Here is a 19,187-nt window from a genome sequence, read left to right on the forward strand (position 1 = left end):
GGTTTGACATTGTGATGAATGAACTATTGTAAAGCTAATGAAGCAGTTAGCTAAACATAAAGCTGTTTAAATTGAGTTGATCTAAACTGAATATTTATGGCTGTACTTTGGTTATGTATATAAATGTAAGCATTGAGATTCAGTGTATACTTAATCCGTATGGACATGTTTAAATAGTGCAGATAAAATAAGTCCTCATCTGAAATGGATGTGAGGTTTGCTGCAGCAGACAAATGTTGGGAACCACTGATTCAGAGAATGAGAGTGACCTGATGAATGTTAGTTTTTCAGTATATGATGCAAAACAGTGTGTGGACTTGTGTGATTGGACCTTTGGAGGAACATGTTGAACGTCTTCAGAAACATGGATACGGTCTTATTATGAATAAGTTATAAATAACTAAGTTTCTCATGTTTCATGTAAATGTAAAGAGTCAAACTAAAGTTACCAATGTTCAGGTAAAAAACTGAACATAGGGAGATACAAATCTTTTAATGCCAGTTATCCTATTTCCCATTCAAGCCCAGTACAGTACATGCTTGCAGCAAGCTGTTATAGTTATAATGTGTTTTATCCCGTGGTAAGATAAAAGCTAGGAAACTTTAATGCTCGGTTAGCTCACATCAACACATTAGGTATCAAAAGGGCAATCATGCCTCAGTTTGAGCCAATAACCTTGGTCCCTGAATAGCTGCTCTCTTTCCACAGTCAAAGCTGAAAGAGTGAATGAAAAAACAAATGATGAGGACTTAATGCTGAGGCGGCAGAAACGGAGAGACAGTCCCAGCACTCAGCTGTAACACAGTCTGGCACAACACTAACAAAGGAAATGAGCAAACCACACAGCAAATCACAGACTTTTATTCAACACTCTGGGCCCCCACCACTTACATCTGAGTGCCAACGCCAGTCACTTACAAATAAATGGATTTATGAGGAATATTACGCACAAATAACTACATTTGTCTAGACAGGACATTAGTTTGGATTTACTCTCACTGGCAGGATCAAGTTAAATTTTCATAAATATGTTTATTGGTATATGTCAAACATTTACAGCTTTCAAATTTGCACTTAGGAGTAAATGGCAGGAATCAGTAAATAAACAAAATGTCTCACAGTGTAAAGCTACTAGAATGAATTGGAATTTCAGGCCAGGAAAAACACAAATTATGCTTTCTACAAAATATAAATCAATTTCAAGAATTACACAATTTAGTATGTGAAATTCTACAGTTACTGTATATAGCCTATTTATTAATACGTCATCTGTCAACATAGATGGATGGTAAGCTCATATATCACACTTATGACGTAAGCTTTAATCAAAAGCTGCTCTGTGTTTCCAATACAAACTTACTCATGTATTCAAGCAACAACTGATTTACATTGGACCAAAATTCACTCTAGATGGTCACATTTGTTTAATCAAATACAAAGGACTCGGTACAGTTTTGATTTTATAATTCTGCAGTAATTTTCTTTTCTCAATATGACACTAAAGTGGTAATAATGTAAGGCAATACATTATGAATCCCTATACTTTCATTGTGCTACAGATTTAATGATGTATAACAGTGTTAGATTGGACAGTCAGTCATAAAACATACTTTCTCCTAAAGACATCACTGAAGAAAAAACACAAAAATCATTTCCTCACTCAAACATCCTCACAACACTGGGAGCTCTGTACAGACAGATAGACAGACAGGAAAGACAATACTGTTTTGACCCGTACAGGAATAAATATTGAATACAATCTGAGTCATTGAAAAACACATTCATTTGGAAACAGAACAACATATAACTTGGTGGATGCAGAATATCCTCAGACTTTTATTTGACCTGTTACCAACAGATCAGGTCACATGAAGATTATTATTCAGCATAATGGGACAAACCTGATGAGAGTTTCACAACAGCGGAATATGGAATGAGTCTTCACCCTGAATAAAGTGTTTTTGGTGTTTCCCTTCTCTCTGCTACACAAAACATTACAGATTTAATCTATAAAACTGACAAATCATAACACTCATTGGATTTCCACGAGCCACATTTCACAGGCGACAGTCACATAAGTCTGCAACTGAGTTTGCTACAATTGTGTTAGTCCTTTTCGAGTGGCTCTTCCATTTTATTTTTCATCAGCTTAATTTTTAGCGTGTAATATTCCTCTTGCAGCTTGAGGACAGCCTCTTGTCTTCGCAGCACAGACATTTCCAAATCCATTCGTTCTTGCAGAGCTGTGCAGTGCACTGAGGTTGGAGAAGCAGAGCCAGGAGTATACGAGTGTTCTCCAGAGGCAGTAAAGATGGCCGCATGGGGACTACTGAACTGTACTGCAAGGGATTTAGGAATATTTGTAAAAGCAGAAAATTTCTGCTCTGCTGGAGAAGTGGATGGATGTGGATAGGAGAGGAACTCGTGGTCTGTCAGTGGACGTTTGTTTGGGAAACCTTCATCACTTCTGTGGTCGTTTCCATTTTGATCACAGCTGAAATGGGGGAAAGACACAATTTCTCACATCTCCAACCACGTGCATAGTTACCTCCAAAAAGGAGGCTAAAATCTGGATCTAGTGAATTGAAATAGGGTTTCCTTTAGGGGCTGTTGGGACTTTGCAGAGGTATGCACTCTACTGAGTGCCATTCGAGGTTAAGGTTAAATTTGGCCAGATTCAAGATACAGTGACAAATTACAAGTAACTTTGGCACAGTACCTGAGCACACGAGACAAGCCACAAATATAACAAATGTTTTACCTGTTTTGAGGAGTTTCCACAAAGTCTGACACTGAAGAGTCCTCTCGATCTTGCTGCAGCATATCTGAGAGGTTCATCACAGAAATCACTATTTGGGTCACAGTGCTGAATTCTTCAAGGGACATGCCTTCATCTGTTGATAGAAAAGGTATGCATTCATTAATAACACATTTAATAAATTCAACATATAAATAGAGATTTGGAATTTGCAAATGTGTTATATCTTTTAACTCTTAAAAACCCTCTTGACTTTGGTAGTCTCAGATTGCAGATTTAACACTGGTATTATGAGTTATAGGCATTGAAGGGCAGATTTCCATCACCTGTATCCGCTTGCCTTCTCTGTCGTTTGATCTCCTCCCTCGACTTTGCCAGCAGATTTTCCCACTTTTTGTTGCAGTCCGACACTGTTCGCTGAATCTGTGGAAATGCGGTGTTGATGGCTTGGGTGATGTCCTCCCAGGCTTGTCTCTTGTCTTGTACTGATATTCCGGTGCTGCACTTCCCTCTGATTACCTCCCTCCTCTCCTGCATTAACTGGGCGAGAAGGAGACACTCCTGGTCGGTCCAGTTAGGTCTTCTTTTCCTGCTGGTCATCCCCTCAAGAAGTTGTAGAGGCATTTTTATCTGAAAGATATTCACACATATTGATTATATGATGGATTAAATAAAAAAAATTGCACATCCTTGCAGCACATTAATATCAATTAGAAATGTCAGCATGACTCTGTTGAACTGAGCTGTTCAACATGATCACCTGACTGCACAGAAAAAACTTACACTTGAGTCTCTTCCAACTTAAGTTATTATATTTAAGAGATTTTTTGGAAATTTGAACATTTTCGCTGCCTGGAGCTGAATCAGGTCGAGGAGTGATCTGTTATCAGTCCAGGCTCTTGTAAGATGTGAATAATATGAAGCACAAACGACGCTATTATGAATAAATCTTAATAAAACCTTAAGGTAAAACGTAAGGCTTTCTTCTCCGTCTCAGGGAAAACTCCGGGTCGCAGGATGATGACGTCCTCTGCCGGTGACGTGTCAGTTTGTTTACAGCTGCCCGGGACATCATGGCTGTGGATATAACTAGTCTGTTTAAAGCCAGTGTGAAGACAGTGAAAACCAGGAACAAGGCGATAGGAGTCGGCTTCGACTCCACGAAAGATGAGATTTTCCGGCGGACCAGGACAAAGAGCGGCTTCTCTCCGAAGGCGAAGGAAGTGGTGAGTGTTTCCCCCGAGTTAGCTTTAGCTAACAGGGCTAGCAGCCTAGCACCGACCCTGACTTCACAGTTGATGACAGCAGGGATGTTTTAACACAAGTTACTGTCTTGTAAAAACAATGTTGAATTAAAATGTAGCGTTTAGTTATTTTAAACTGTGTCTGATGCACTCAAACACATGGAGAGATAGACACTTGGCTAAAGAGGCATCTGACAGTTGACAGATTTGTCTGCACCCAACTCAGACATCATATCTGTCAAACCTAACCACGATCATCATCATCTGGTCCAGGTTTAACCGAAGTGAACAGATGTTTTAATCTGGTCCAGTGTAAGAAGATGTCAAAACGTAATTAAACCTAATTTCAAACTGTTATGGCCTCGTTAAGAGATTATTTCTATGATAATGTTCAAGAAACGGTGACACAGCTTTACACAGGAGAAATACTAACCTTATGGTCTTGTCCATGTTTACAGTGTGTCCACTATGATAATAACTCCTGCCAAGTCAACATGTATATAATAACAAAACTAAAAGTAACGTAGCAAATTTTGATTCCATTGTTAAAGAAGACAAAGTGCAGCAATGAATAAAGCTCACTGTGTTTATCATGAACCAATTTTGTAATTTAACACAGCTTATTTTTATGCAATCAAATATTTCGATTTTAATGAGAGGGAAGCTCTTTGAGTGAGTACTGCTCTGCCTGAAAAACATCCTCATACTTTCCCCACAGATATTACCTGCACAACTATCAGGCTGGATCATCATGTCTGCTGTTAATACACTCTTCCTGTCACTCTAACTCATCTTGCAGGGTGGCTCCTCAATCGGTAATTGAAAGTGCTTGAATTGATATAGTCTGTGGAAAAGTTTAAATTAAAGTCGTGGCATAATGTCAGCAAGAGGCTATGTGTTGCTGTCTGTGTGTTTGTGTGTGTGTGTGTAAGAGACCACAGTCTGCTTTTTATTCTGCCATTTCAATCTGACATCACTGAAACATAGCACACATAAGTGACTTTGTAGTTTTCACACATTCAAGCCTTTAAATAGTACTCTGTATGAGCTAAAAAATCTTAAGCTGCTTTCAGTACTGCACTGAACTCCGGATAAGCTAATGAAATGATAAGGGGGAGCTGTATGTAAGAACGCAACTGTCCGAGTCAGTGTTGCAGACATTCTCTGGAGTTCCTCCTGTCGGCCACCTAGTAAAAATTCATGTTACTGTCCGAATGAGCCCATGTGAGAATACAGCAGGAGATTATCCAGAGGATTCACCGTAAAACGTGCCATACACGTAGGCAACACAGAAGAAGATGTCAACTTGGAAGGCAACAAGACTCTAGTAGGACATTGATGCCAGTGTCAATGTGCCAAACCAAAACACATGATCTCTGCAACAGAATTCATATGTTACGTCCTGCCTCCTGCATGCCCTCAACCCCTCACCTGAACACTTCCATGTTGTTGTGAATGTGTCTCTGGAGAATATCCTGCTGTGTCCTTACCTGTGAAAGGCAAAATCCGGAGAATTTCCAAACTCTGTTTGGACATTTCCCGGAATTCATGTCTGAAAACAGCTTTAGTGTTATAACATTTATTAACCTTGATCCATGTCTCAAACTGTGCCATGTAGAATTCTTTAATCTGAGGAAATTGGGCCTGGAAGTCCTAGAAATGTTCTTGAAGTTGATGTTTATGAAGGTGTGGGAACCCTGCAACAGTGGCATAAGGCTCTAAATCACATTTAGCAAAAGGACCTCAGCCTGAATAATTGTCATTTGGTCTTTTAGTAATTAATCTAATGTCTCGGTAGGTATTTCTGCATCTCTGGCACAGTTTACTGCTGACTGATTAAAGGCTCCTTCAAATGGATGAGCAGATCAACTGCTCTGCTTGAGATCTGACACCAACAGGTCTGGGTTTAAAAGTAATGCAGAAAATGAACCAATGTGATGGATGATGATATGATATCCTGCTCTAATTAATAAAGTGGTTCACTAGAGAGATGTTCAACTTCAGGTTGTAATTACATTACAGCAAGGAAATTCTGATCCCAGTGCCTCTTTTAACTTAACTATGCTTAACTAATCTTGATTTAATTGTAGGAAATATCACATAAGCTTAAATATATTGGTGAAAACAAGTTTAACGAGTTTAAACTCGTGTAATGGGACACTGAACTTAGAAACTTGGCAGGAAAGGCAACATTGGCATTAAATTAGCTCAGGAAACATCTCAAATGTTATTCTTCCACTGAAGTACAGAGACATCATCAATGGTTGGCAGTTACCGTTGGCAACACAAAGGCTTCCCTCCATGTCACGAGTGTTGCTTATACAGCTAAGAGTCGTTGGCCTAACATGAATATCATGAACACAAACCTCTTCAAAGTCACCTTGAAGAACCACTTTACGTTTCCCTCCGAGAGTCAGGATGTTTTACCTGATGTCTCCAACAATCAGTCTGAGGCAAACTTGAGCCCAGTCTCAGCAGCTCTGCACAACCAGCTTTTTGTTATGTCCTGAAACATTGATATTAGAACTGGTGGTTTAATAAAAGCACTGATGCTGAATCAAAAGAAACCAAAACCTATCCTGTGGTTCCTGCCCTCAGCTCTCCTCCCCCCCGCCGCTGTCTCCATCGCACTGCAGATATCATCTCAAATGGTCCTCGTAAAGCAGCTTTTGTAGAAATTGAAATTGCGAGTTTGGAATGTCCTGACTGCTTACAGTTATGTCGCGGTTTTCACCCACATCTCCCCCAGCTCAAGTAACCATTCTTCTCTCTTTACAGCCTGACATAGGCAGCTTTTTTTGTGCGAGTCCCCTCTTTACATGTATGATTCCATAAACACGCTGCAATAACATTTTCTTTCGGCTCTCGAGCAATTTCTTGGGGAAAGCCGATCTTCCCAAGAGCCAGTGATTAAAGGTGGAAGATCAAAACAAAGAAAATATTAAATTAGGTCCCCAGTAACAATGTTGACGGCCGGCACCTAATGCACAACAGATGTGAGTGCCCTGACATGCATAACTCTCCAAGTTCCCACTGAAGCTTCACAAATTTAGAAAGAAAACATCAAAGTTGACAAATACACAGTGGTCCAGTGAGGCTTTTTTCCACTCATGCGCCATGAGAAAGGAAATGTAGCTTCTTTCAAAGCAATGCAAAAAAGGGCTTGATTGACTAATAAGAGGGCCAGTGTTTGCAGGGTGGGGTTTGGTCTGGGGAATCTTTTACCTCATAGGGGTCGGTTTGGGGCACTGGGATCTCCATTTCACCGCACCACCTCTTCTCTCTCCATAGCATGCTGCCCTTTTCCATTTTAAATGAAGGGGGTCACTCTGAAATTGTAAAATTGTGTGTAGAAAATAGTGCTGGGCTCCCAACTGTGCCTTTAGTGTTGGTATTCCAAAATTGGCTCCCTCTCACAGTGTTTTCTTGTAAGCCATTAAAAGTTTCAAAGTATTTTGTGCTGTTGGAAAAGGACTTGTTCCCTCTGACCATTTAGCACATTGAACTAATATCCCTATTTATTCTCAAACCAACAGTTTAAATATACACAAACTGCTTTACTCAAAATTTCTGTTAGAAATTATCAAGTTTCCAAGCCCATAATGTTATTTTAAACATTTGGAATTTCAATAAAGTCATGTTTTGGTCATACTCTATCGAACCGCATAATGTCAGACAATGAACATGACTTTTTTTCCCCAGTAAAACTGGGATGTGTTAAATTAATGATGTGGATATTTTTTGTTTTGTCATTCAGATGGAACAGGGACTTATTTGCAAATGTGTTGTATTTAATAGGTCATGGTGGAAAAGCTGAAAAACGACATGTATATAACTTTTAGGGAAATTATGGGTCTAGAAAGAAATTTGTCCTTTTCTCTTGAATATTTTTTCTGGCGTAATCTTACAATAACGTTTTTTATCAAGAATAAAAAGCCATAAATGGCTGTAAGTACTGTTACTAAAATTAACCTATTTGAATATTCACATATGTGTACAGTACACATCCAACAAATATTTAAGAGAATGGAAAACAATCATTCATGTATTAAATTATGAGTATAATACAACATTGTTGTCATGAGTCAACATGAGGTCTGACTAAAGTCTTATTGTTTGGCAAACTGTATGAAAGTGTGTTATTTATTTCAAAATCAGGCCTGAATAGGAGAAGCTGTTGAATCTCTTCAGTGTATTAAGTTTCCTCTTTAATGTTTCAAGTCACAAACTATAATGGCACACAGGCAAATACATGCTCACATACAGCTGTCTAAACCGGCTCTATGTTGAGTCGGCACTTTAGCCATGGGGAAGTGATCTGCGGGGATCACCCTGAGATGAACATGCTGCTAAATGGTCTCTTTACCAGTTGGCCTAATCTCTGCACTGTTTTCCCACGAAAGCCAGGCAAATTGAATTCTGAGGCATCTGCTGTCAGGCCCAAGCACAATCTTGATTTTGTTTCGCTGCGTGCAACAGTGTTTTCTTGTTGCATGATTCATGAAATTGAAAATAAAAGAGGAAGAAAGTGGTGAAACACAGATTTACAGATGTGTGTCAAACGCTAAATCACGAGATGGACACCAGATTCCCCGCAGAATAAATAGTTTAAGCAGAACAAAAAGTAATGTTGAACACAATAGATGAAGACTCTATTTAAACATTAAAACATGAAGCAAGACTACAGCAGCAGCTGTGGAAACTTTTTAAAGAATGTTGTAAGGCTCTGTTGTTGGACAAATCTCAGTTATTGTGATTTACAATCGCTGAAATACTACCAATGCAGATGACAGCAGGCTGCATACTTGACCCTGACACTCCAAAACACTGAGAGTCTGAACCATGAAACTACAACAGATGTGTACTCATCTAAAACAGATGACATCTCCTAAGGACACCAGGGTGCCTTTTTCTTATAGATTAGGATGTCCGTGCAAGAGAGCATTGAGTATTAATTATGTATTGTTATTTCACACTGATGTTGAATAGTTCAAGTGATGCTGTTGTTTGAGTAACTAACTAATAACAGCAAACATTACGTATTGTTTGGCTTCTCACTTCACTGTCATCCGTCATCTACAGTAGATCAAACACACTGTTTAAGGCAAAGGTCGACAGAATAAGAGGTTTGTTTACTGCCTCAGAGGCGCAAACTGTCCAGGTCCTCATTTTTTCTTCCTCAAGAGGTTGAGTCTGGCAATATTCTCCGTCAGTCATCCACTCAGCTGAGAAGTCTGTTGTTTCCACACGTACACCCTTTGATAATCGTTCTTCAAATTCTTTAAATGATTAAAAAAAAAAATCTATGATACTCATTTACACACTGATAGTACACAAGATTAACAGACTCTGTGCTCCGTGATTCAGTCCAATTTGGAGTCGAGAGAAACTGTTTTTCTTTTTAAAACTTTCATTACAAATGGAGTATCTATGATATATAGCAAAGATCAATTTTCAAATTCATATTCATTTCTGCTGTTTACTTTACAAGATGTAATTTAGTACATTTTACATTCCACAACAAGTTATGGGATTATATGGTCTCTGTGACCCATCCTGGTTTTAACTTTTGGTTCTTTTATTGAATCAATTCTATTAGATCTATTTTTTTATTCCTCTAAATTAAAGCTTAAGACACTTCAAGTACTTTGTGCTTAGCATATATTATTATCATCTGTAGGAATATTTGATACTAGGTTGTATGGGATGTATATCTCACAGATCTGGGTGACCACCCCACAGGTTAGGTTTTTTTTTTTATTGGTATCATGATTCCATTATTTTTTTCTGAAAATGGGATAAAACAATGCTGAAAACATACTGGTCAAATTACTAGAAAGAAATCAAAACCAGTTGTCGGATGAAACACTGGAAAACCTTTCAGAAACACTTTCCCAAATTCAATCCGAGGTGTGGGTGTAATTTTGGATTTTACACTTTAGAATTGGAAGTGAGGCTTGATGTGTATTAGGCTGTCAGGATAAATCAATTATTGTATCATGGTGTTAATCCAAGCAACATGCAGGCACCTCTGACTCTGCTTTCTGTAAACACTGAGTGAGAAGAAGAAAGGTAACGATGCTTATGAAACATGTTCAGATTATTCAGAAACACACAGCAGGAATCACAAACAGTACTCTTGCAGTATTACATAATCAGGTTCCTTTAAAGAAAATTTGCTCTATAGAATATATCACATGGACCACAGGATACTTGCAAATGATTACTTAAATTTAACATGCAGTTTACATTTTTAGGTGCTTCCATTTTTCTAAATATCTGCAATAATCTATCTGATGCTGACCCATCACTAGTTGTCCCTTCTTCCCTTCACACAGACAACATTGCCTTTGTGCTTATTTATTTCTTCTGTCCACTGTGATGCCCAGATTTTTCATAGTTAAATGTGACACAGACAATAATGTGTTTGATACTGAAATGTGATGTGGTTGCTTCAAAATGCACATTTGTAGTTTTAATTTAAATTTGACCAAAACAGACGACAAGCCCCGTCTCTGTCGGGATGTCGCCAACACAATACTACTCACTGAGCCTCAGCAGCATCATTCACACTGCACACAACACAACAATAAGTGCACAATCTAGGTTTTGTAATTTGACATTTTTTATCGATGCATGAACCTACCTGCATGATCACAACTGAATACTAAGACTGTTGTGTATTATAGCTGCTTATACAGTTTTGACTCAAAATGACTAATCAAGTAAAAATCTGAAACGCGTTATAAACCTATCAAAAAAGGTCAATGATTCAGTTCAGGGATCATCTTAAAAGCGTTGTTTGCTGGTGCTTTTTGTTTATAGAGCTGAGTGAAGCTCTCGAACTGCGAATAGACACAAGAAGACAAAACTGAGCCCATTAGAGAGTCAGACATAAACATGATAATAAAATCAACATGCGGCGCAGTCTTCTCCACTGAAACATCCTTTATGTATCAGGCCCACATACCTAAACACAACATAGCATGGCGTCAGTGTGGATCGCCCTCGGTCAGGACACACAGGGACTTAAACACAAGCAGGGCAGCCATCATCAAATTCTGTCAGTTACCTGGATTTAGCAAAACAAAGAGCCATCCAAGCTCTTTAGAAATCTGCAAGCTAAGCCTTTTCTCTTTTCTTCCTCATAATAATCCCCCCTGATGGTTTGTTTGGGCTCAGTCGGGGCTGGAGGGAAGCAGGGGGAAGGAGAAAGTGAGGAGGTAAAGTGGGGGTCTTTGATGATGACGAGATTAGATGTAGCCCGGCAGACTGTCTCCTCCTGCCTTCGCTGCGAGCTCTGCCTCACACACACAAACACACACACACAAACACACACACACACACACACACACACACACACACACACACACACACCTATGTCGTCTGTGTGCGCACACACTCGCATATACCTACACACACACGGCGGTGAGCCGTATGCACAAGGCCACCCTCTTCCTCATTGTTGAGGAATTACTTGCTCTTTAGGGTCTTAAGTTACAAGAGCAATTGATCCCTCTGACCCCCTGCAAACCCTTGAGGTTGTGCTGGGAATCTGAGCCCCAATGTATACACACAGGAGACAGCTCAACCCCCAGAGCAGCACTCTTGACGCTCCCTCGCACCCCCACATCACACAGACAAACATACACATGAACTCACTGGGTTGAGCTCTAAACCAGCATCTTCTAATGCTGTGGATTTAGCTCTGCCTGCTGGTCAAAAAGGTGTAGTACCATAAACACAGTTATTCAGATAAATACACTAGCTTGTACACAAATAAAAGACTGAAGCCAAGTGCTAATCGTGTTTCACTTTGTGGCAGGTCATGGATAGTCCAGAAAAAAAGGGCAAAAACATCGCAGCTTTCCTGGTTTATAAATAACGATTTAATGCTTGAGAATTGGGAGTTGAAGAACTTATAACATCACGTTATGACCATACTGCATCTTTAACATTTAAAGACCTGTCAGCAAATTCAAAAATCTCTTTATATAAATCACTAAGAGATCAATGTCGGTTTCTTGTTTTTGTCTGATCTAGTGTAAATCCCAAAGATATCCAGATTATTATCATAGGAAACTAAAAGGAAAAAATATATAAAAATATACAACAATTGTTTACTTAAAATTGTTAGGAAAAAAACTTGTATTTCTATTGTGATAATAGTTTCTGATGGGATCTCCTGGATTTCTATGGACTTTATTCTTGGAGGCCAGACATTAGAGAGAAGTCATTAGAAACTCTGGAGCGTCTCACACTTTCGTTCACATGCAACCCCGACTGGGGGAAACTTGGAGGAACTGCGGAGTCCAGTGCATGTCTGAAAGCAGCTTAAGATGCATATTTGCATGCTGCAAGATTGTCCATTCTTTCCAACCCAAGTACATTTTAAAAAACAAGTTATCCACTGGATATACAATAAGTGTCGGACTCATAGGAGCTCAATCAAAGTTCTCTAATTCACTGAGACACTACATAACGTTCAATGTTTGGAAAGACTTGAACCATAAGAAAGGTTCTGTTCTCCCCTGAACCCCCCTCGCTAAGCTCAACTGCTCTGAACAACAATTAACTCTTGACCTCTAATAATTGTATTATTACAAGGGTCGACGTGCCTGAGCTTGTGCCCCACAGCAGTGTCTTACGCCACTGAGGTTTCTTCCAAACCAGAGAAGGGAGAGCTTGGTTTCGAACAAATTGCCCTGCTCTGTTTATCTTGACACCTTTGCTCTGCATAGAAGAAATAGTCATTTTTTTTCAAACGTCAGCTCAAATAAAACAGCGCCTCAGGTCACCGTGACGCTGGGAGTGAATGTTTAGAGACATTATTAGACGGCTGGTGCCAGGTTGCTCCTCACAGCCAGGGCAATTTGATAATTGAGGTTGTTAGAGTGAAAAGGCTGAAGGCCGAAGACAGCGTCATTATGCTATCAAAATAATCTCCTACGCTCTGAGGTCGCTGTCACAGTCAAACTCATTGTGTCATTTCTCAGTCTCGGGCTTGTCTCCGTCCTGTCCTCCTCTGGATCTCACAGAGCCGGCTGTGTTCACACCCACTCGTTCTCTGCCAGCACCGCTCTGTGGACAGGGAAGCAATTTGTTCTTTTTTAATATTTGACCAAATTACAGGAGCAAATATTGGATTGAAGCAAGTTTCCTCTGGTTTTCCTGTGCACACATACACTTGGACATTTTCTCAGTGATAAATAGTAGCAGATCGTGAATTTAAAGCTTATTAGAGACCGCTCTGTCAGTGCTCTGTATGCACTTGTATTTATGAGAGCTGTTTGAGGAGGAAATTGCTGGTTTGATTTCTGTATGTCACAGACTTGATGAATTGTAAAAGTAAATATTGAGAATTCAGAGATAGACAGACAGTAGTCGCCTGTCGTCCAATAAATACAAATTTCTACATTTACTCTGGCTCTGTCTAAATGTAGTTTGGAGAAAATGGTTTCCTGGTACATGTCTTAAAACTCTTTCTTAAGCTGTGTTTACAGGGTTTACATATTTGAAGGAGCAACCGAAACATCACAGTTAAAGAGACCCGTTGACATGAAGGTAATGAAGTCAACTAATGCTTTTTATCACTTTATCTTGGCAGATCGTGAACATCACCAAGCTCAAAGACTTTCTGCTGCAACACAGGAAAGATTATGTGAGCGCTGGAAGGTAAGCATTTCCAAAAAGTCACTGTCATCCACCACAATCCACAACGACAGTAGGAAAACCTACCGATGCTGCAGAGAAAGGGACAAGCACTTTGAGGTCAGGGTTATGATGGGGCTCTTAATGTGTGTGTGTGTGTGTGTGTGTGTGTGTGTGTGTGTGTGTGTGTGTGTGTGTGTGTGTGTGTGTGTGTGTGTGTGTGTGTGTGTGTGTGTGTGTGTGTGTGTGTGTGTGTGTGTGTGTGTGTGTGTGTGTGTGTGTGTGTGTGTGTGTGTGTGTGTGCGCGCGCGTGCGTGCGTGCGTGCGTGCGCTGCAGGGCCTTGCTACTGGCACGAGGTCAGCAGCGAGCAGGGTGGTCTGTAGCGGCAGGCTCCAGTCTAATTGTCTGGAATAATTGAGCTGCAACCAAGTGGAGAACAAATCACGCCCTGGGACTAATCCAGGCTTTCCTCTCTCCAAGGCCCTTTCTGTGTTCTGTAGGTGTGGGTGTGTGTGGAGGAGCCCATGTTTAGTTAGGCTTGTTGATAAAGTCTCTACAGAACACATTAACTCAACATTAGAGATGCTGAGGGGTGGAGTTGAGTCGTATTTAGTCCTGGGAAAATCCATCAAGATGCCGTCACTGGTGTGTCTACGTTCAGCCTCATCCTCCATTTTCCTCTACATCATTTGACTTAGCCAGACAGAATAATGGCCACAATTTCAGTCCAAGCATGAATAAATAATGGCTAATTATAGTAAAAGCCTCACGGATGATAACTCTAAAATAGATGGGAGCAACACATATTCCCAGAGTCCAAGGTCACGTCTTCAGATAGATTGTTCTCTGCAAACAACAGACGAAATATATCAAGACATGAACCTGGGAAAAATGGCAAACGTTCACACTCAAGAAGCTGGCCCAAGAAAATGTTTAGCATTTTGATAGAAAAATAATTGAAAAAACAGTTCAATATGAAACTAGAGGAGCACTCCGAGAGCATGTACCTCTGTCAAGCCTATCGCCCTATCTCACCATGTTAAAGAAAGTGGGGGGAAAATCTTGGATCTGGCTGTTTATCTGGATTGTTCCAAATTTTAATGTGTTCTTCCTTCGGTCATTCTCCACTCCTGCACAAAATGTCATGGAAATCAGTTGTGTATTTTTTGAGTAAGTCTGCTTACAAACAAACAAACAAACAAAAAGACATGATAAGTTGTTGATTTCCTGCTGATCGGCTTCTTGTTTCACCTCTAGTTTAACATTATCCCTTTAGGTGTTTGCATGAACAGTGATACCTTACGCAAGAAATACTTAATCCAGTCACACTTATTCAAAATGAAGTCTAACCAACTGAAACCAGCTTTGCACCAGAGGAGCATCACAGCTTCTCAGTGCCCTGTTCCTACTTGTTGTGTCTTAGCAGTCCACCAGAGGGAAACATTCAGTCTCAGCTGCACACTGTGGCCTGACAGCAGGAACAACCTGCATCTGAGTCTTAGTCATGCACTTTCTTATGTTGAGTTCACATGTTCTCTCTGTGTGATTGAGCTATTCAAGAATGTTTTAGTTTCCTCTCATTGGGATAAAACATGAGCTCAGGGCCTGGTATGATCAGCCTCTGCCTCTGCCTCTGACCTTGAATCAGAATAAAGGAAATACATGAAGTAGTTGACGGATTTTATTAGTAAAGGGAGGAGGAAGTTGTGGTACATACAGTCTTTGTTAGGTTTTCAATTCATCGTTCAGCTTTTGATACTTGCATACAAAGTATTTAAACCCACTGTGATTGTTTTCTTGCGTTCTACAGTCTCATCTCATCAGATCTGACCCGCATGACGGACAGTGAACGAGATCAGATCGACCAGGACGCTCAGATCTTCATGAGAACCTGCTCTGAAGCCATCAGGCTGCTACGCAATGAAGGTGTGCAGCCAATGAACTAGCTTTCAAATATTATATGAAACATAGAATATGTTCAGATTATTCATTTTTTTTAACTCAGCACTCAACTGTGTTGAATTACAAAACATCAAGAGAAAACTAGTAAGTGAATGTGTTGTTGTTGTTGTTGATGTAGCGGAGAAGAAGGTGACATCAGCCCAGATCAAAGAGCACAGAGGAGCAGTACTGGACCTCATTGAAATGTATCTGAGAGGTGAGTTCATGCAGCTCATTACAATTTAGTGCAGTCCTCTGTCGATGCATCAAAATAGTCCAGAGAGAACCTGCTATATGACAAGTCTACAACTATTTTGCACTTGTTCCATTTGTGTATCGTAAAGAACATTAACATTTTAAGAAAGAGATGATGGTTGCTGTGGTATCACTGTTGTACACATCTCTTCTGTCTCTAAGGAGTGTGTAAGCTGTACTCTGAGCAGAGAGCAATCAGAGTCAAGAGGATGGTGGACAAGAAGAGATTGTGAGTATTTGCAATTATTAAAATCTATGCATACCTCATTCACAAAATTCATTATTTACATTTTTTTAAATCATTTTAGGACTATAGTGACCTTAAAAGCCAATTAATCATCTTGATTCACATGGTTTCAGGTCCAGACTGGCACCAGAACACCACAGTCGGGTGGAGAAAGCGCGAGAGGTGGAGCCCACGGAGGAGAAAACTGTCAAGGAAGAAAGTACTGGTAAGACAGGGAGTCAGCTGAAACACTCCACTGTATTTCTGGTACAAGCAGCCCTGTTACTACATTTTGTGTGGGTAGTCTAATATTTTTCACTGGTTTGGTATTTTGTGTATTTAGTTTACTATATATGCCCCTTAAAAAAAATGTTATACCTGTGTTCTGTGCAGGTCAAAGAAACGCTCTTTTTTAAAACTGATTATAGGAAGAATTTTTGTGAAGCAGTTTGTTCAGCAGCTAAGATTAGCAGCCAATGTTAACTTGGATCTTATCTACACCAGCTCCTAAATTGTGTTAAATGGTTCCACTTCATTAGTTTCATATTCACAGCCATCTGAAGAACAGCAGGACAGATGTGTGTGTGTGTTTCATCTGCAAACTGTAATTATAAAGTGTTGTGTCACTTCACATGATGATCCATTGTGGGGACTCTGATTAAATCACATTCAATAACTTGTAATTCTACAGGTTTTATGTCATCCAAACCATCAGGATTTGACCAAAAAGAAAACATCTGAAGATAAATAGCCAAACTGGCTGCTCTAAAGTGACTACATCTAAACAAATCCATCTAAATAATCAACTTTGAGCTAAATTTTCCCTTTCACAGAGAACTAGCGACTTCATGTGTGACTCAGATAAACCCAGTGAAGAAGTACTGAGTAAAACGTTGGGAGTTTTTGTTGCTACATCAAGTGTTTTCACTCTGTTTGTCTTCCTGTAGAAAAGAGTGTGTCAGAGGTCCTGGACAACACAGTGGAACACCTGTGGGAGGAGGGCCGAGTGGAGGACGAGCTCTCTCCTGAGGAGATCCAGATGGTACAGCGCCTCAGATGTCATCATTCATTATTTATGTTATATAGTATATATAGATCCATACGATTCAGGTGTTGAGGAATGGAAAGCTATTATTAGATGACATCTAAATGCACAGGGACTCACACATTTAGTGCATTACTGAGGAGGAGAATCACATTAGTAGAGGTCCAGATAACTGACTAACTTAGTTTTTTAGGTGTTTGTCATTATAGAAATAGAACACAATCACTTCAGTGTATTGTCACACAAACAATCACCTAAATTGATCCAGTCTTTTTGTTGGACACCTAAAATGTTCAGATATCCGATGTTCCTGTTGTACTACATTAAAATCTGACATTTACATAAGCGTCACTGATGAAGACGTGAAAGTGTCAGCTGTGTATTTCTGTCTAGTTTGAGCAGGAAAACCAGAGGTTGGTGAGTGAGATGAGCAACCTGGTGGATGAAGTGAGGTGAGACTCCCTCAGCAAACATGTTCCCCTTCCTTTTTAATAAGTTTGTTGTGAACTGTGTTCAGGGCAGGTCAGTGATTTCACTCTGTTCTGTGAACGTTAAATCATTTATTAGGATCTAACTGCTGTAATCCAGAGACACTTAAGTGTGGCTGTTACACATCCTCACGTCCCTCCCACTAAATTACATGCCCCAAGTGATTGAAATGCCAGGTGAGCAAGACAACACTTATTTGAAATAGCAGATGTCGATCCAGAGAGGATTAAAATGACCCAAGGACATAGGTGTTTGCAGATGGAATTATTGCTATGGCAGCCAGAGAAAATCACTGACATGTTTGTTCCAGATGGCAAAATTCCTTAGGTCCTGAGGTGAAAATTACCAGACCTGCCCCAGTAATATTGATGTCATCTGGAGGGGTTTAAAATTGCTAGGCACACTGTTTTCATGGGACGTTTCATGCTTAATTTTTTGTGTGCATCAGGCAAATCGAGGGGAAGGTGGTGGAGATCTCTCGACTTCAGGAGATCTTCGCTGAGAAAGTGCTGCACCAAGTGAGCTGACTACCTTTCGTTTCATTAACATGGTTTTTTGAGAATAAGTTGCACATAAACCGTTCTCACTCTCCATGATAGGAATCAGAGATTGACAACATTCATCAGCTGGTTGTGGGAGCTACGGAGAACGTGAAAGAAGGCAATGAAGACATACGAGAGGTAACACTCACTAGATTAAAAACATGAGTACTACTCATAAATATGATGTACTCCTTTGGTTGATTTCTATACATCTGATCTGTAAAATGTCTTAAAAAAATGTATAATGTTCTTCTGTATTCTCTTCAATCCCAAGGCAATCAAAAACAACGCCGGCTTCCGGGTATGGATCCTCTTCTTCCTCGTCATGTGCTCTTTCTCACTCCTCTTTCTGGACTGGTATGACAGCTAACACAGCTGCCAGCATGGACTCTTGTGGATATGCTGGGAAACTGCCTTGCTCTGGCACATACTGGTGATCTCATTAACAAGTGATGACAACACTCAGACTGAATGTTCGGTTTCCCAAGATGAAGATTGTGCAGTCAAGTGGAGATGAAAGTTTGCTCTTCCCCGATCCGAATTATCAGTTTATCTTTGTCCAGTGCTAAACGGAGGCAGTGTCAATGTGTTTGAAAGCACTTCTGTGAAGGCAAGCTTTGTAGGGAGCACTGTATCCACTATCATTATTTGTATGATTGGATGTTCTGTCTTTGTCTGCCTCTTAAGAATGATAATGGTTTGATTGGCTGCTCCTGCTTTAATCTAACTGAAAAACAAGTGCACTAAAGGATACTGTTTAGACTTGTGTCTTCTCATGTGTTATGTCTTTAAATAGATCATGAATTTGTTTCCGTCTGTGACATTAATTTATACATCACTGTCAAACCACTGACAATGTTTTGCCTTTATTTGAAACCTCTCACAGCATAACTGTACTGACACACACTCACATTCAAGTAAAACTGAGCAATATTCTTAATTAAATTCTGTCTCTTAACCTCAGGACATCATTTTATGAGTTAATACATTTCAAATTCATGTCAAGCCTTCAGATAACATCAAGAGAAGAGCAG

The 19,187-nt window shown here is 39.9% G+C and overlaps 2 protein-coding genes across 4 annotated transcripts; one reads left to right on the forward strand and one right to left on the reverse strand.

The window, feature by feature from the left end:
* Positions 1-843: 843 nt before the first annotated feature.
* Positions 844-3,839, reverse strand: LOC117761181 (myb-related transcription factor, partner of profilin-like). 3 transcript variants are annotated; one of them, XM_034584862.1, is made up of 4 exons: positions 3,720-3,839; positions 3,086-3,389; positions 2,763-2,895; positions 844-2,495 (listed from the first exon to the last, which is right to left on the reverse strand). In XM_034584862.1, the coding sequence occupies exons 2-4, from the start codon at positions 3,381-3,383 to the stop codon at positions 2,108-2,110; spliced, it is 819 nt and encodes a 272-aa protein (XP_034440753.1). In that variant the 5' UTR covers positions 3,384-3,389; positions 3,720-3,839; the 3' UTR covers positions 844-2,107. The 3 variants fall into 3 exon arrangements, with proteins under 3 accessions (XP_034440753.1, XP_034440754.1, XP_034440752.1); XM_034584863.1 differs by having other exon boundaries at positions 2,763-2,898; positions 3,095-3,389; positions 3,543-3,772; XM_034584861.1 differs by having other exon boundaries at positions 3,543-3,772.
* On the forward strand, positions 3,776-19,003 carry stx18 (syntaxin 18). Its single transcript, XM_034584860.1, has 11 exons — positions 3,776-3,985; positions 13,611-13,678; positions 15,466-15,581; positions 15,736-15,813; positions 16,014-16,080; positions 16,212-16,303; positions 17,025-17,119; positions 17,516-17,574; positions 18,060-18,129; positions 18,211-18,291; positions 18,428-19,003. Exons 1-11 carry the CDS (start codon positions 3,833-3,835, stop codon positions 18,521-18,523), a joined length of 975 nt encoding a protein of 324 aa, XP_034440751.1. The 5' UTR covers positions 3,776-3,832; the 3' UTR covers positions 18,524-19,003.
* The last annotated feature ends 184 nt before the right edge of the window (positions 19,004-19,187 follow it).

This window comes from Hippoglossus hippoglossus, chromosome 5, assembly GCF_009819705.1.
Source record: "Hippoglossus hippoglossus isolate fHipHip1 chromosome 5, fHipHip1.pri, whole genome shotgun sequence".
Lineage (NCBI taxonomy): Eukaryota > Metazoa > Chordata > Actinopteri > Pleuronectiformes > Pleuronectidae > Hippoglossus > Hippoglossus hippoglossus.

Bases quoted from the DNA above. Each gene is read 5' to 3' on its own strand.
- LOC117761181 (XM_034584862.1), bottom strand. From the start codon at position 3,383: ATGCCTCTACAACTTCTTGAGGGGATGACCAGCAGGAAAAGAAGACCT. The intron at 2,896-3,085 runs GTGATGGAAATC...TTCTATCAACAG, and splicing joins GAGAAGGCAAGCGGATACAG to ATGAAGGCATGTCCCTTGAA. The intron at 2,496-2,762 runs GTAAAACATTTG...CCCCCATTTCAG, and splicing joins GTGGAAACTCCTCAAAACAG to CTGTGATCAAAATGGAAACG.
- stx18 (XM_034584860.1), top strand. From the start codon at position 3,833: ATGGCTGTGGATATAACTAGTCTGTTTAAAGCCAGTGTGAAGACAGTG. The intron at 13,679-15,465 runs GTAAGCATTTCC...TGCGTTCTACAG, and splicing joins GATTATGTGAGCGCTGGAAG to TCTCATCTCATCAGATCTGA. The intron at 15,814-16,013 runs GTGAGTTCATGC...TCTGTCTCTAAG, and splicing joins CATTGAAATGTATCTGAGAG to GAGTGTGTAAGCTGTACTCT.